Source organism: Podarcis filfolensis (assembly GCF_964270895.1).
Source record: "Podarcis filfolensis genome assembly, chromosome: 15".
NCBI lineage: Eukaryota > Metazoa > Chordata > Lepidosauria > Squamata > Lacertidae > Podarcis > Podarcis filfolensis.
In genome coordinates this window covers 1,453,965-1,467,518 of record NC_139618.1, presented here as the reverse complement: position 1 = coordinate 1,467,518, position 13,554 = coordinate 1,453,965, and the positions used below count along the sequence as shown (strand labels likewise).

Below are 13,554 nucleotides of genomic sequence, written 5' to 3'. Positions count from 1 at the left end.
ATTATTCTATAATCTAGGAAGGTTGTAAAATCATAGGGGTGTGTTTGTGAGAGGGTGTGTGTGTGACTATCCAGAAGCAACCCTTTGCAGTTCTGAACACTGCCGTGTAAGATATTTATCTATGGCATTTATATCCCACCTTTCTTCTCCAAGGAGCTCAAGCTGGCGTACAGAGTTCTCTCCCTCTCCAATCAGTCCCCACAACAACCCTGTGAGGTAGGTTAAGCTGAGAGGCAGTGACTGGCCCTTGATTCAAAAACATGAGGACTAGAATCTTAAGTTTCTTTTTAGAGGAAGGGCTGTAGCTCTGGGGCAGAGCATCTCCTTTGCAGGCAGAAGGTCTCAAGTTCAATTTCCAGGGGCATCTCCAGGTGTAGGAAAGGTCCTCGTTCTGCTGCCAGTCAGTGCGAGCACTACTGAGTTGGATGGACCAAGGGCATGTAAGACAGCTCCTGATGTTCCTATCCCTTCGCCCATGTGTGCTTGGCAGGTGGCCAAGGAGCAGGGCCAGGCGAGAGGGGGCAGGGGAGCCCATGCATGGGGTTGGGGGAATTCGCGTGCTGGAGGACTAGGTCCTGGGTTCAAATCCCTACTTGGTCATGAAACTCACTAGGTGACCTTGGGTCTCTTAGGCAACCTCACAGGGTTGTTGTGGGGATTAAATGAGGAGAGGCAGAGAACCACGCACACGCCACCTGGGATGGCCTCCTACATGTTGTTGTTTAGTCGTTTAGTTGTGTCCGACTCTTTCTGACCCCTGTCTTCCACTGCCTCTCGCAGTTTGGTCAAACTCATGCTGGTAGCTTCGAGAACACTGTCCAACCATCTCGTCCTCTGTCGTCCCCTTCTCCTTGTGCCCTCCATCTTTCCCAACATCAGGGTCTTTTCCAGGGAGTCTTCTCTTCTCATGAGGTGGCCAAAGTCTGGGAGCCTCAGCTTCAGGATCTGTCCTTCCAGTGAGCACTCAGGGTTGATTTCCTTCAGAATGGAGAGGTCTGATCTTCTTGCAGTCCAGGGGACTCTCAAGAGTCTCCTCCAGCACCAGAATTCAAAAGCATCCATTCTTTGGTGATCAGCCTTCTTTATGGTCCAGCTCTCACTTCCATACATCACTACTGGGAAAGGCCTCCTACATGCCTACCAGCTATACTAGGATTCCCGGGTCAATCAAGCCATAACTTTCTATTGTCTCTTAGTGAGGATCTTTTGCAACTCCCGCGAGAGGGCTTAAACAAAGCTTCAAAAAGAACCGCGAATCCGGGCTGCGGACAAAAGAACTGAGCCTCGCTGTACCTGCCGCTTGGCAAAGGAGGCAGGACCCCGCCCACTTGCAGAGCTCCCCTTCCAACGCGCACGCGCAATCTCAGCCCGCCGCTTTCGGCCCTTTGCGCGCACGCGCTAGAAGTGGCGGCGGTCGCTCCAGTCAGGCAGTCCATGCTGTGCGCATGCGCGAGAGCGGTCGTCTGAGCTTGACCGCCGCTGCGTCGAAGCAAAGGGCGGGGAGGGGGGGGAGGAAAAAAGAGAGGCGGAACTGCGGCTGCGTAGAAAAGAACGACTGCTGTATGCCTTTTCTAGAAACCGCTGTGTACAATCTGTTTCATAACTGTTAGAAAAATGTTGCTTCATTTGATTTCGTGAAGTTCAACACTGTAAACAGAGGGAAGAAAGCGGTTATTGAGCATGCGCAGAAAGCAGCGTGCAAAAGCCACCCACGACTGAGTACGCACGCGTAGAAAGGGCAACACAAGAACCGGATTGCGCATGCGTTGAAAGCAAACGTATTTAGCACTAGACATGCGTACAAAAAGGAAACACGGAATAAGGTTGCACACGCGCACGGGGGGTTATGGAGCGAGGACTACGCATGCGTAAGAAAGGGAGCGGGGACAGTGCGTGTTTAGAAATGGAGAACCGATTGCCTATACGTAAAAAAAAAAGGAGCGAGAACTGCGCGTGTGCGAGAAAAGAAGGGGGGAACTGCGCGTGCGCAAAGGACGGGCTGTCGAACGCCTGAAAAGAGGGGGGATAAATAAATAAATAAGGGCCTCCAAAGTGTCGTTCGCCCCCCCCCCAACCACCATTCCCTGCGTCTGCGCAGACAGCACCCTCCTCCGCGCGCATGCTCCCGGGGCGTCGGGGAGGGCGCTGTGCGCCTGCGCGACGAGCGCTGTGGCTACGGCGGCAGCGGCGACTACGGCGGCGGGGCCCTGCGAGTGAGGAAGCGGCGGCGGCGGCGCCCGTCAGATCCCGCTCGCCTTTTCCCTCAGGAGCCGGCGGCGAGGAGCAAGAGGAGCAGCCCCAGGAGGCAGCGGCGGCGGCGGGAGCAGCGCGGGCCCCGCCCCCTGTCATGGCAGCCGTCCCCTCAGCCTTCCCGGGGCCGCTCCGGGCAGCAGCGCTGGCGGCGGAGGCAGCGGCGGCGGCCAGGCCCGTCGGGTAGGAGGCTGCGGGACGAGGCCCAGCAGGGCAGCAGCCTCCCTCGCGCCGGCGGCGGCGATACCGGAGACCCGGCGCCAGGAGCAGGACGCGGCGGCGGCGGCGACGGAGGGGACGAAGGGCGGCCTGTCAGCCACCGGGAGGAGCCGGAGGAGCAGCGCCAGGGGCGGCGGCGTCGCTCCCTTCCCCCGCTCCGGTTCCCGCCCGCCCTCCGCCGGGGCCGCCGCCGGCCCTGCGCGGCGCCGCTGTTGGATGTGGGAGAGGATGGAGGCCAAGACGGTGGTCTACGACCTGGACACGTCCGGGGGGCTGATGGAGGTGAGCGGAGCGGGAGGGCGAGGGCGCGCGCGGCGGGAGGGTCCCTTCCCCCCTGACCCCCTCCTCTTGCTCCCCCTCCTCCGCTCTCCATCCCGCTCACCCCTTTCTTCCTCTTTCCCCGACATGGCAGCAAATCCAGGCGCTGCTGGCGCCTCCCCGGAGCGACGACGGCGCCGGAGCGGGAGGCAGCGAGAAGCGGAGCCGCCGGCCGGACCGCAGCGGGGACCACCACCAGCACCACCACCACCCGGCGCATCATCACCACCAGCAGCACCACGCGTCGCCGCACCACCACCACCACCCGGCGCACCACCAGCAGCACCACCACCACCCCTCGCACGGCGGAGACCGGCAGCACCACCCGGCGCACCAGCATCACCACTCGGCCCAGCAGCAGCGCCGGAGCGGCCGCGCCACCAACCACGACAGCTGCGACAGCTGCAAGGAAGGCGGCGACCTGCTCTGCTGCGACCACTGCCCCGCCGCCTTCCACCTCCAGTGCTGGTGAGAGACAGGGAGGAGGAGAGAGAAACGCACCCCCCCTATCCCGCCTCCGATTTGGAGTCACTCCGGGTCCTCCTTCCACCCATCCCGCCTTCGCATGATCCATCCCTTGCCCCTTCCTTCCTTCCATCCATTCATTTGCATGCCATCTTCCCTGCAAACCCCGCTTACTTTTCTTTCCCGATCCGGAGTCATTCCAAATCTCCCTTCCCTCCACCTCCCGTAGTATCCATGCCCTGCTGTTTCTTGACGATTTCGGAGTCTCCTCCTTTTCTCCTCCTCTGCGCCAATTCGGAGTCGCTCCGGCTTGCCGCGTCCTCCGCGCTCCGCTTTCTCCCCGCCCCCGCGGAAAAGTCCCGTTATAATCTCTCGTGCGGCGCTGCTGGCCGTTTCTCGCTCTGTGTTTTGCGCGGGCGGAAACTCGTCGGGCCCGACCGGCTCCTGTTGTTGTTGCTGGGCGGTAGTGTTTTTTTCCCTCCCCGCCGGCCACAGGCGACGCGCTCCGGCGCTCCGCCCTCGCTGACTCGCTCGCTCGCGGCTTGCTTTTTCTCCCAGCCGGGCCCCGCTTTGCTCCTGACAACATGGCGACCTGCCTGAAATTGTTGCATTTTATTCCCAGCGCCATTTTGCCCATCTGGTCTCCTCGGGTGCCGCCGCCGTCCGTCCCCCGCCCCGCCCCCTTTGCATGCTGCGATCGGTGCTCGAGCCCCTTTTTCCCGGCCGTCCCCCGGCCGATCGCTCGCTCGCTCTCTCCGCCTGGTTCCCACCCGGCCTTTTGGGCGATCGCTGCCTTGCAGCAGAGAGAGGAGGGGGGCAGGCTACCAAGGCCACCCTGGAGAGGGCAGGGCTCCGTGCCTGCTGCAGTTCCGTGCAAGCTTCCTCCCGAGGAAACAAGCACGGGGGGCCCCTCACGATCGGGCTGCTCCTTCCCTCCCTCCTTCCGCATCTTTTGTTGATTTGCCAAATTGTTGGGATGCTTGTGGGGAGAGCTGCTTTGCAGGTTTCCGAGCCCATTGTTCCAGCCCTGGGGAGCCCCTCCGTGTTCTCAGTGGCTGCTAGGCCTGAGCCCTTGGTAATTCAGGCCCAGGGAAAGACGGTGTGTTTGTGGTCCGTTTGGTTAGCTGTTAACTTCTGGGCTAGGATGTTCAGGCCCTGGGGAGCTTGCCATAGGCAAGCTAACCTTTATTTTTATTCTCTCTTCCTCTCTTGCATAAGGAAAGGGAAGTGGGTGTCCATAAAAGGACTCTTCCGTGTGCTTCAGGATCTCACTTGTTGGCAAAACCTGGAAGGCGCTTGGGGAAACGCAGAGGCTGGCAAAGGGGAATCCTTAACTCTTGCTGCGTTTTGCTTTTTTCGTTTGTTTTGATGGTTCATTGCTGGAACTGAATTAATTGCTTGGTTCTGTATTGTGGGGCTGTTGTGTCTGTCTTGTCTACACAGTCTTGACTTAATGGTCAAGGAGAGGGAGAAAGCTGTTTGTGAGGTTCATAAGCAAATGTCGCAAAAGTTACTGAGCTCCTAAACAAGGAGGAAGCCATGCCCCTTTCCAGACCGGAGGTTTCTGGGGGAGCGTGTGAGTATGTTGCCCTGGTATGGCAGCCTGTCCCCACCCTTCAGCTGGGAGGGAAGGGAGAAAGGCATCTTAGGACAAATTCTCCTGTTTATGCTGCTGATAGGCTACTCTGAGGAAGACAGCTCTACAATTAATAGCAGCAGTGTGGATTCTTTTGGTTCCTCATTGGAATATTCACACACACACCGTCAACAGATCACAGGCGGCCTTCCTGTTGGTGAACCGAGACTAGTTTGCCCTGTGCTTTTGCGTGTGCATCAGCCATTTTGCCTGCTGGCAAGCAAGATGCTTGAGGCTTTGCATCCATGTCTGTCTCCATCGTGGTCACTTCACTAGGGATGGTTAAAGACTGCTGTGAGCTTCCCCTGCTGAAAGTGTGTGGCTCTTACACTGAATTGGGGGTGGGTGCAGCCATCTTTATCATTTGCTTTTGTTTATTCCCCCCACCCCAGATTTTATGCACTTCCATATGCACTGGATTTTTTGCAGTTTGTCTGGTATATGTTTTACTTCGATACTCCTTTCTGTGGCATTAAACTATTAAACTGCCTGCATTCATGGGTGTTGAGCCTATTTCCCTCCATGCTCAGATGCAAATGGATTAGTTGTTTTTGTTGCATTTCCTGGCTTTCAAGTTCAAGCAAACATCTTTCCATTTAAAGCACTGGAAATAACTGAGCCATTGCCTTTGAATCCCACAGTTCCTTTTGGGTGTCCTCTTGTAGCAAAGAGCAGTAGGCAGCTGGACTTCAGAACCTTACCCAAATTTGGAAGGGGCAGCAGAGAGAGAGAAGTGCAGTAATGGGTTTGGGGAAAGTATGTTCGCTCTAACTAGCAAAATTTGAGGTCATTTTGATTCTACCCTCACCCACTCCTTCGAAAATAAATAAATTGAAGGGGGAAGTGGACATCATGGTGAGGCTGGGAGGGGCTTGGAGTGTTTATGCAGCCTGGGCGGACGGGGTGATTCCCCTTTCCAGCTCCAAGCTCAGGAGGAAGTCTGTGGCTGATTTCCAGAAAAAGAAGAAAGAGACCAGGGTGAGCAAACTTGTGGACTCTTGATGGAAGGGAGGGGATAGTTGCACCATCTGGAAAATGAGGGCATGACTGTTTTGTTTTGTCTCAGAGTCTGTCTTGCCCCTTATGCAACATATATGGCATTCAAACACAACCTTTGCCAAGCTGGTGCCTTCTGGCATGGCCAGGATGGCTGTGGCTGATGGAAGCTGTAGTCCAAAACATCTAGAGGGCACCAGGTTGTCAAAGGCAGCTCTAAGCATTAGGAGTGCCTGTGGGAGAGAGATGGGGACTGTCTGTCATTCTTTGCTCTTTCCACCTGGAGTTGAGCTGGTTTCCCATTGTGATTTCATGCAGATGGGCTGTGGGGTCTTGCTTGTCCTCTGTGGTTTAATTTGTACCAGAAGGGTTACAGTTGGGAATAAGCTCTGGCACTGATAGTTCTCCCTTCAGCTCAGACTGTGTTCTGCTTGTGTTAGGCACTCCAAACTTTCTATGCAAAAAAAGTCAGGAGGCTGCAGTGAGCTGCTTAGTGCACTGAATGTTTTGCCTTTTTTATCTTCACAATAACCGTGTGAGGTAGACAAGGATGAAAAAACCCAGTTTGTTTTGTGGTTCTTGGAAATCTGAACCAAAGACTTTCCCACATCTCCATCTCATCTGTTGTCTCCTTTGCATTCACTCCACTCTTAGCTCAAGCTGGTTAAAATATTCTCTTATATATTGAGAGCATTCTGCTGCTGCTGTTTAATCTTAAGCTTTTTGTGCATGCCTGGGCCAGCCTGCTTGCAAATAGCTAGTGGGGTCTAGTAAGCAGTGCAGTACATGCATGCTTTTGTGGCCCTCTCAGGTGAACTGCATCTGGAGGTACAAGTAGCATATTTAAAGAATACCTAGTAGGAGCTGTTTATCTGGAACTTTATTTTGTTCCTCCCACTCAAACCTTTGCTTATACTGTTCTAGTCTCCTTTTCCCCTTTTAAATCATCTCTCTCTCTCTTTCTCTCTCTCACACACACACACCCCTCCTTTCCCTCCCTGTGCTCCCAAGTGAATTTATAATCTTGCAGTGTAGCTCAGCTCACCAAAGGCCACATCCCCCTCATGACCACCGACTGTGATTTCACTGAGGAATTACAAGAATGTCAGTGAAGGGAAGGTGGTTTTCTGTGTAAAACAGGTAACTGGCAAACAAATAAATCAGTGGCAGTTGCAGAATGCGGGGCAGGTGAACTGGCTTTTCTCCAGGATGTAAAAGCCTCCTCCGAACTTAGTGAACCATGCTATCCATCTGGGTCAAATCCCATTTATAGCTTCCTGTTTGGCTCACAAGTAAGGATCGCTATAGCAATGCAAGGCCTATGGTGAAAGTGAATATAGTGTAAGATCATTTAAATGGTTGTGCCCAGGTTCCTCCCCCACCAACTTAAATGTGTCTCCATTCCAAATTATTTCTGTGATTCTGTCTCCTTTCTGGGGACTGTTTGCTAGCTTCTCAGGTTACTGCTTTGAGGGCACAGGATCAGCCTCCTCTGTCTGGTTTTTTGACTCAGCGCCTCAATATAGGGCTGTCGTTTTTAAAGAGCTAGAGTGAGCTTCTCTTAAAATGAAGACCTAGCAAAGCAACTGCGGAGTCTAGCGTGCTCTTATTTTTTTTGTGCCATCTGCAGTGGTTTGAAATAGCATAACTTATTTCCTTGCCTCACACAGACTGGGCATTCTCCTTGCCTCCCTAGGGTAGCCTTTGGGTGTTGATTGCCTTCGTGTGAGTTCATTGCCTCTGTCTTTACTGTTCACTCTGCCTGTCGCCATTCCATTCTTTACACAAACCTGGAAGAAGGTCTTGCTTCTTCCTGTCGTCACATAGAAGCAGCGTTGACAGGTTTATTAATACTTTATGATTCTGATTTGTTTTTTTAACCTGTCATTTGGCCCTAGGAACATAGAAAGCTGCCTTATGCTGAGCCATTGGTCTATCTAGCTCATCATTGTCTACACCAGGGGTGGGGAGCCTCCATCCCACATGCCTAATCCTGCTCGCCAGGCCTCTGCACTTGGCCCATCAAGCCATTTCAGGCAAGCCACAGTTGCTTGCCCTACACCTGACATCATATCGTCTGGTTATCAGGCATTTGGAAAGTCCTGCCCAGGGGACTTTGCAAAGTGTCGATCGCATGATGCCATTATGATGTCAGGTGATTGATAGGTGGGTTGCCCTGCAGGGGAAGATAAGGATTTGGCCTATCAGGCCAGAAAGGTTTCCCACCCCTAGTCTGCAGTGGCTGGCAGTGGGAAATCAGAAGATTTCCCAGCCCTACCTAATACCAAAGAAGATTAGAGAAATGCATGGAGGAGAGGGCTATGATGGCTAACAGGCACGATGGCTCTGCTCTGCCGCCTTGGTTGGAGGCAGCAATGGTTCTGAATACCAGTTGCTGGAAACAGAAGGAAAGGCGAGTGTTGTTGTGCTCCAGTTGTGCTTTTGGGCTTCCCATTGGGGCATCTGGTTGGCAACTGTTTGTGAGCATAGGATGCACTGGCCTGATCCAGCAGACTTGCCTGAATATTTTATTGCCACTCTCCTCCTCCTCCTCTTCCTCTCAGTGTTTCAAATGTGTAGTGTGACACACAGGGCACTGCTCGAGGTGTGTATAGGGAAAAGCATTTCCCAAATGGTTTTCTGGTGCCTGCTTGAGGCTCTTCAATGTGCAGATTCCTTTAACATCAGCGGCTGTCAGCTAATGACTCCTTATGGTTTTCGGCTTGCTAGGAGGGGCTGTATGCTTGGTTGTGGAGCAAATATTCGGCTCCTGGATTGTGGCAGCAGGTGTTGGGAAGGTTCTCTGCCAGAGACCCTGGAGAGCGGGAGCCCATCAGAATAGACAGTTCTGGACTGAATGGAGCTGTGGTAGGTAGAAGCTTTGCATCTTCAGTTTTCCTCTTTGTTAACACCAGTAATATATATGGCGGGTGCACTGAGGAGGTTTTGTGTCTTTGAAGCTGGAAGCGGTTGGCTGGGCTGCCTAATGTCACAGCTTGTTGTGGCAGGCAGGAGGGTCCCTGGCCAAGCCAGTCAGATTCCTTGGCAGGCGCTGAGTGAGCTGTTAGAATCCCAGGAAAAGGGCAAGCCTGGCTGGAGGGCCCATAGAGAAACAAAGGGGGGCAAAGGCTGAAGGAAGTAGAAAGATCTGGGAAGGCTTTTGTGATTGGCTACTGGTGATGGCAATAGGGGAGCCTTTGGAAAGGAGAAGTTGTGCATAGAGTTATGGGTGGCAGGAAATGCACCTTGATTTCATGTAATGAACCAAGTCTCTGGTTTCACAGTCTCTATATCATTCCTATCAGTGATGTTGCATATTCTCCTATAGTGATCAAGCCTTCATGCAGAATCATTACTGCAAAGAGCCAGCTATTAGCTATACACACACAGCGTTAAAGGCAACAGTTTTGAACAAGGATAACCTTCTGGGTTCACAGTAACGTCTGCTGTTATATCACCTTAGAGACAGAGTTTCATCAAGTATCTGTTTCAAATGCAGCTTTTCCCTTTCACATACTCTGTTATATCAATGTAAGTTATAAAAAGAATACGCCACCCTTTCTTCATAAATAAACTCTGCACATCAATTAACAAACACAGCCAGAAGCCATATAAAACAAAATAATCAGAAAAGAAGAAGCAGTACTCGGCAACACAGAAAGAAATTACTGTAATAGTAATCACAATCTCGGCCAATCTCAAAACGTATTGGAAAATGCCAGGTTTCACACCTGACACCTGAAGGCAATATAGTATTGAAGCTAGGCGAGCCTCCCTTTGGGGGGGGCATTCCACGGAGCTGGTGTCACCTCTGAAAAAACCCTGCTCCTCGTAAATTCATGCCAGAAATCAGCAGACGAGGGCACCTAGAGCAGCCCCTCTTTGTTAAATGTGAGGGCTGTGTTGCAGGACAGAGTGTTTTTCCAGCAGCTAGGCCCCAAGCCATTTAGGTCTTTATAAGCAAGGAGCAGCACTTTGAATTGAGTCTGGTAACAAAGCAACAACCAGTGTATCTCACATCATTTCTAGAGTCATATGCTCCTGAGCATCCAGTTGCAGCCAGTATCTGGTGCCTGCATTTTGCACCAGCTGAATGTTTGCAGACTCTTCAAGGGCAGCCCAATTTATGGGCTAATAGCCGTAAATAAAAAAGAAGGGCAGCCCAGGTAAAGAGTGTGCTACAGTAATCAAGCCTGGAAATCTACTTGGTCATGAACAGACTTGGTTGGTGATGGCCATCGCCGTGACTATTGAGTGGCGACTTCCGTTTTTCCTTCCCGTGATGGTTTTCAGTGAAGCAAGTTGACATATTCAGCTGGTCATTGATCAAGAGATGTGTGGGCCATTTATTGATTGCAAACAGTGTGTGCAAAAAGGAAATGCTTTCGTGGGCAAACTGAGTGAAGTTATTCTACATGAGTGTTACAAAAGCAAGCTCCCTTCTCGTGAAGTTTGCCGTGGGAAAGGAGAAGAGCCATGTTTGAAAACTGCCTTTGTTTACTAGCATGTGTTGGGAGACTTCATTTTGTGGGTTCTGTTCCCATAGCGCTTCAGGGTTGGAGTGGATCCTATCATACTTGAAGCCCTTCAACTTTAAATCAGTCCAAGGCAGGTGAAAGACCAAGGATTCTGTAGCTTCCAGAAGTCATAAACTCTGGTTTAAAAATAATAAGTAAGGGTGGGTTTTGACTCTTGTTTACAGGCTGTGGGTAAAAGGAATCAAACAGACTGAGAGCTGCATCATTTAACTGCAGCTAAAAGCAAAATGTGTAACTTCAGAAGCCTTGTATAGAAGCGGAACTTAGCACAAAAGGGCCCTGTCTGAGGCTGAGCAATCGGATAAGCACCCAGGTCGGTCTGTTGGCGCCGGCATGCATCTTGGGCCTCTGGAAGCGAGTGGTTGCAATTAAGAATCCAGGCTCATTGTAACTTGAACCGGGTTTTCTTTACCCTCGGCCGCCTTCTTTGGGGGGCGGGGGCAGGAGTCCACCATGCCTGGTGCTTCGTTGGACGTCCTCTTGCAGTTCTCAAGAGCCCCCTTTTCCTCACAAGCTCCCCCCAAAATTAGTCCAAAGCACGTACAGGCACATGTCAGGGAACAGTCTCTGAGGCGCGGCTGGCGTTCAGTGGTAAAGCACATGATCTGCCTACTGAGCCGAGGTGGAGGGCCTGTGGGCCCCTCCCCACACATGTTACTGGACTACAACTCCACAATCATTCCTGGCCATTGGCCATGCTGGCTACTGGGAGATGGAGGCCAGTAGCCCCTGGAAGAGCCACAGGTTCTCCATCATTGATATAGGCTCAGCTCCCAATACCCGCACTTAAAGGATCTCCGCTGACAAAGACCTCAGCGTGGAAGCCCGCAAAGAACTGCTTCTGTGCAGGGAATCCCATATTGTGTTAGGTGAGTTGTCTGTCTCATTTGGTGTTGGGAACCTAAGAATCTGCCTTACACTGAATCAGACCCATGGCCCATCTGGCTCAGAATTGTCTTCAGTCTGGGAGCATCTCTCCAGGGTTTCAAGCACGGGAACTTTCACCAGCACTACCTGGAGAGCTGTCGGGGAGTGAAACAGAGATATGAAAGTTAGGAGCTAAATGGCACCTTAAACCTTTGGGCACAGCAACGGAATGTCTAGGAGAGCTTTTTATAACAAGAATACAAAGCTGAAAATGAATGAGCTGCAGCTAAAATATTATTTTTAAAAATTCCTTCCAATAACACGTTAGAGACCAACTAAGTTTGTTATTGATATGAGCTTTCGTGTGCATGCACACTTCTTCAGATACCTGATGGACTTCCACTTCATGTGTCTCAATGTGGTGCCTTCCATAGTTCTAGTCACAGGTAGGTAGCCGTGTTGGTCTGCCATAGTCAAAGCAAAATAAAAATATTCCTTCCCGTAGCACCTTAGAGGCCAACTAGGTTTGTTATTGGTATGAGCTTTCGTGTGCATGCACACTTCTTCAGATACCAGATCATAAAATATTATGTTCGTTTTTCACATGGTCTAGTCCTTCCCCTGTCTGCCCACCCCTAATATTCTTATGAGGGTCTCATCTCCAGTCTTCAGAGAGTAACTGGAAGTGGGGAGGCAGAAAATCCTTCCACTCTGCAGTTTTAATCTGAAATCTTAGGCGCAGTACTGCACCCAGAGCTCAGGAACTGCTCACACTAATGAGATTCCCTGTCACAAAATGCGCCTAGAACAATGAGAGTTTCGAACACTGCTTCTGCACACAAAGCAAATGCTCTGCTGCTGAGCTATGGCACTTCTCCAAGTTTAATATAGTCCCTTAGCCCACAGGAGCTGGGCTGGGGAGTATCATGGCTGTGCTGGGCACCATTCAGAATGCAGGCTGCTCCATTTACCCTGTGGTCCTCTGTTATAACCCACCCATTGCAGAATAATGGAAGCCTTCAGAGAAGAGATGGGCAATAGCCCCCAGTAAGATTTTTGTGAGAATTTAACGATGGCAAAAAAGGAGGACACAAACTGAGGCATCAGTCTTGGCAGGCTCCCCGACCACAAAGGCCTAACTGGGCTTGGCAAAAGGTTCAGTTAATTCAGAGCATATAACAACACTTTTTTGTTCTGGGACTGGGGATGCTGGATCCCAGGGTGGAAGGCTCCCTTGCGCAGCAGAGTCTTGCCACGTTGAGCTCTTGGCTTGGCTGTGTGCATCTCTTTTGAGTGGAGGCTCTGGAATCTGTGCTTTTGACTTGGTAACTTGGCACGGCCAGCGCAGCACAGCCACTTTTGCTTCCTGCTGAAGATCCTCTATGCTGCCCATGGGCTGATTCCTCTGTGGCAAACGGGCCTGTCGCAGATCCGAGGGCAGAATGGGGCGACCTGCTTGGAATCTGTGGTTTGTGGGGCTTGGAGCAAATGTGGATGGATGTTTGAGGCAGGGTGTATGATAATGTCTGTGCTGTGCTGTAGTTCTTCTTGCCAAAAAGTTTGCCAAAGGAGGTGTAGTGCTGTGCAAATAGTTCTTGTTGGTAAAAAGCTTGCCAAAGGAGGTGCCGGAAGAGGAAACATTGGACTTCCCAGGAAGCATTCATCACACGTTAATCATGCCATTAAAAAAAAAAAAAAGAATGCCGATCTTCCAGCTGCAGATTGGAAGTCAGGTATCCTGTACTGCCCTGTTCCCACTTGTTGAGAGTGAACTGGAAATTGCTGGGGTAGGGGTATGTGTGTGAAGCCTGGGAGCAGAAGGGTGCACTCCCCTCCCTACAAAACCACAGCAGTACTTCCTGGATTGCCTGGCAGGTGGCATCCTGCTGTGGTCTGGTTGCAAAGCAGGCGCTTAGTATTGGGCAGCTCTTTCAGGAACTCTTTTGTGTCCAGCCGGGAAGAGGAAAGGCTTGCTTCCTGGGAAGTAAAAAAAAAGCGGCCTAGCAGTACGAAGAACCACCCAGCTTGGCTGGATCGCCCTGGGGAATTCTGTGCCTTCCTTGAAAGCAGGCAAGAGAGAGAGATTGGGGCACATTGTTAGTAAATGCCAGGGTACAGGCAGCATGAAACCCAGGATAGCTGATAGCCTGCTTGGTTGTTAGGTAGTGGTTTGTTGTGGGAAGGTATCTGATGTACCGGCCTTCTTGCTTTCAGCATGCTTCTGAAAGGTTTGTGGTTTTTCAGTCCGCACAGACAGCAATGGCA

At 51.7% G+C, this 13,554-nt stretch overlaps 1 protein-coding gene across 5 annotated transcripts in view; it reads left to right on the top strand.

The window, feature by feature from the left end:
* Positions 1–2,557: 2,557 nt before the first annotated feature.
* PHF12 (PHD finger protein 12) overlaps positions 2,558–13,554 on the top strand; it is a 28,745-nt gene continuing 17,748 nt past the window's right edge. For 3 of the 5 annotated variants that reach the window (XM_083587476.1, XM_083587475.1, XM_083587473.1), the window contains exons 1-2: positions 2,611–2,751; positions 2,882–3,255. In XM_083587476.1, the coding sequence (XP_083443602.1) occupies positions 2,686–2,751; positions 2,882–3,255 (440 nt within the window). In that variant the 5' untranslated portion in view covers positions 2,611–2,685. Of the gene's footprint in view, positions 2,752–2,881; positions 3,256–8,530; positions 8,753–13,554 lie in introns of those variants that run through there. The other 2 variants (XM_083587474.1, XM_083587477.1) reach the window with 2 other exon arrangements.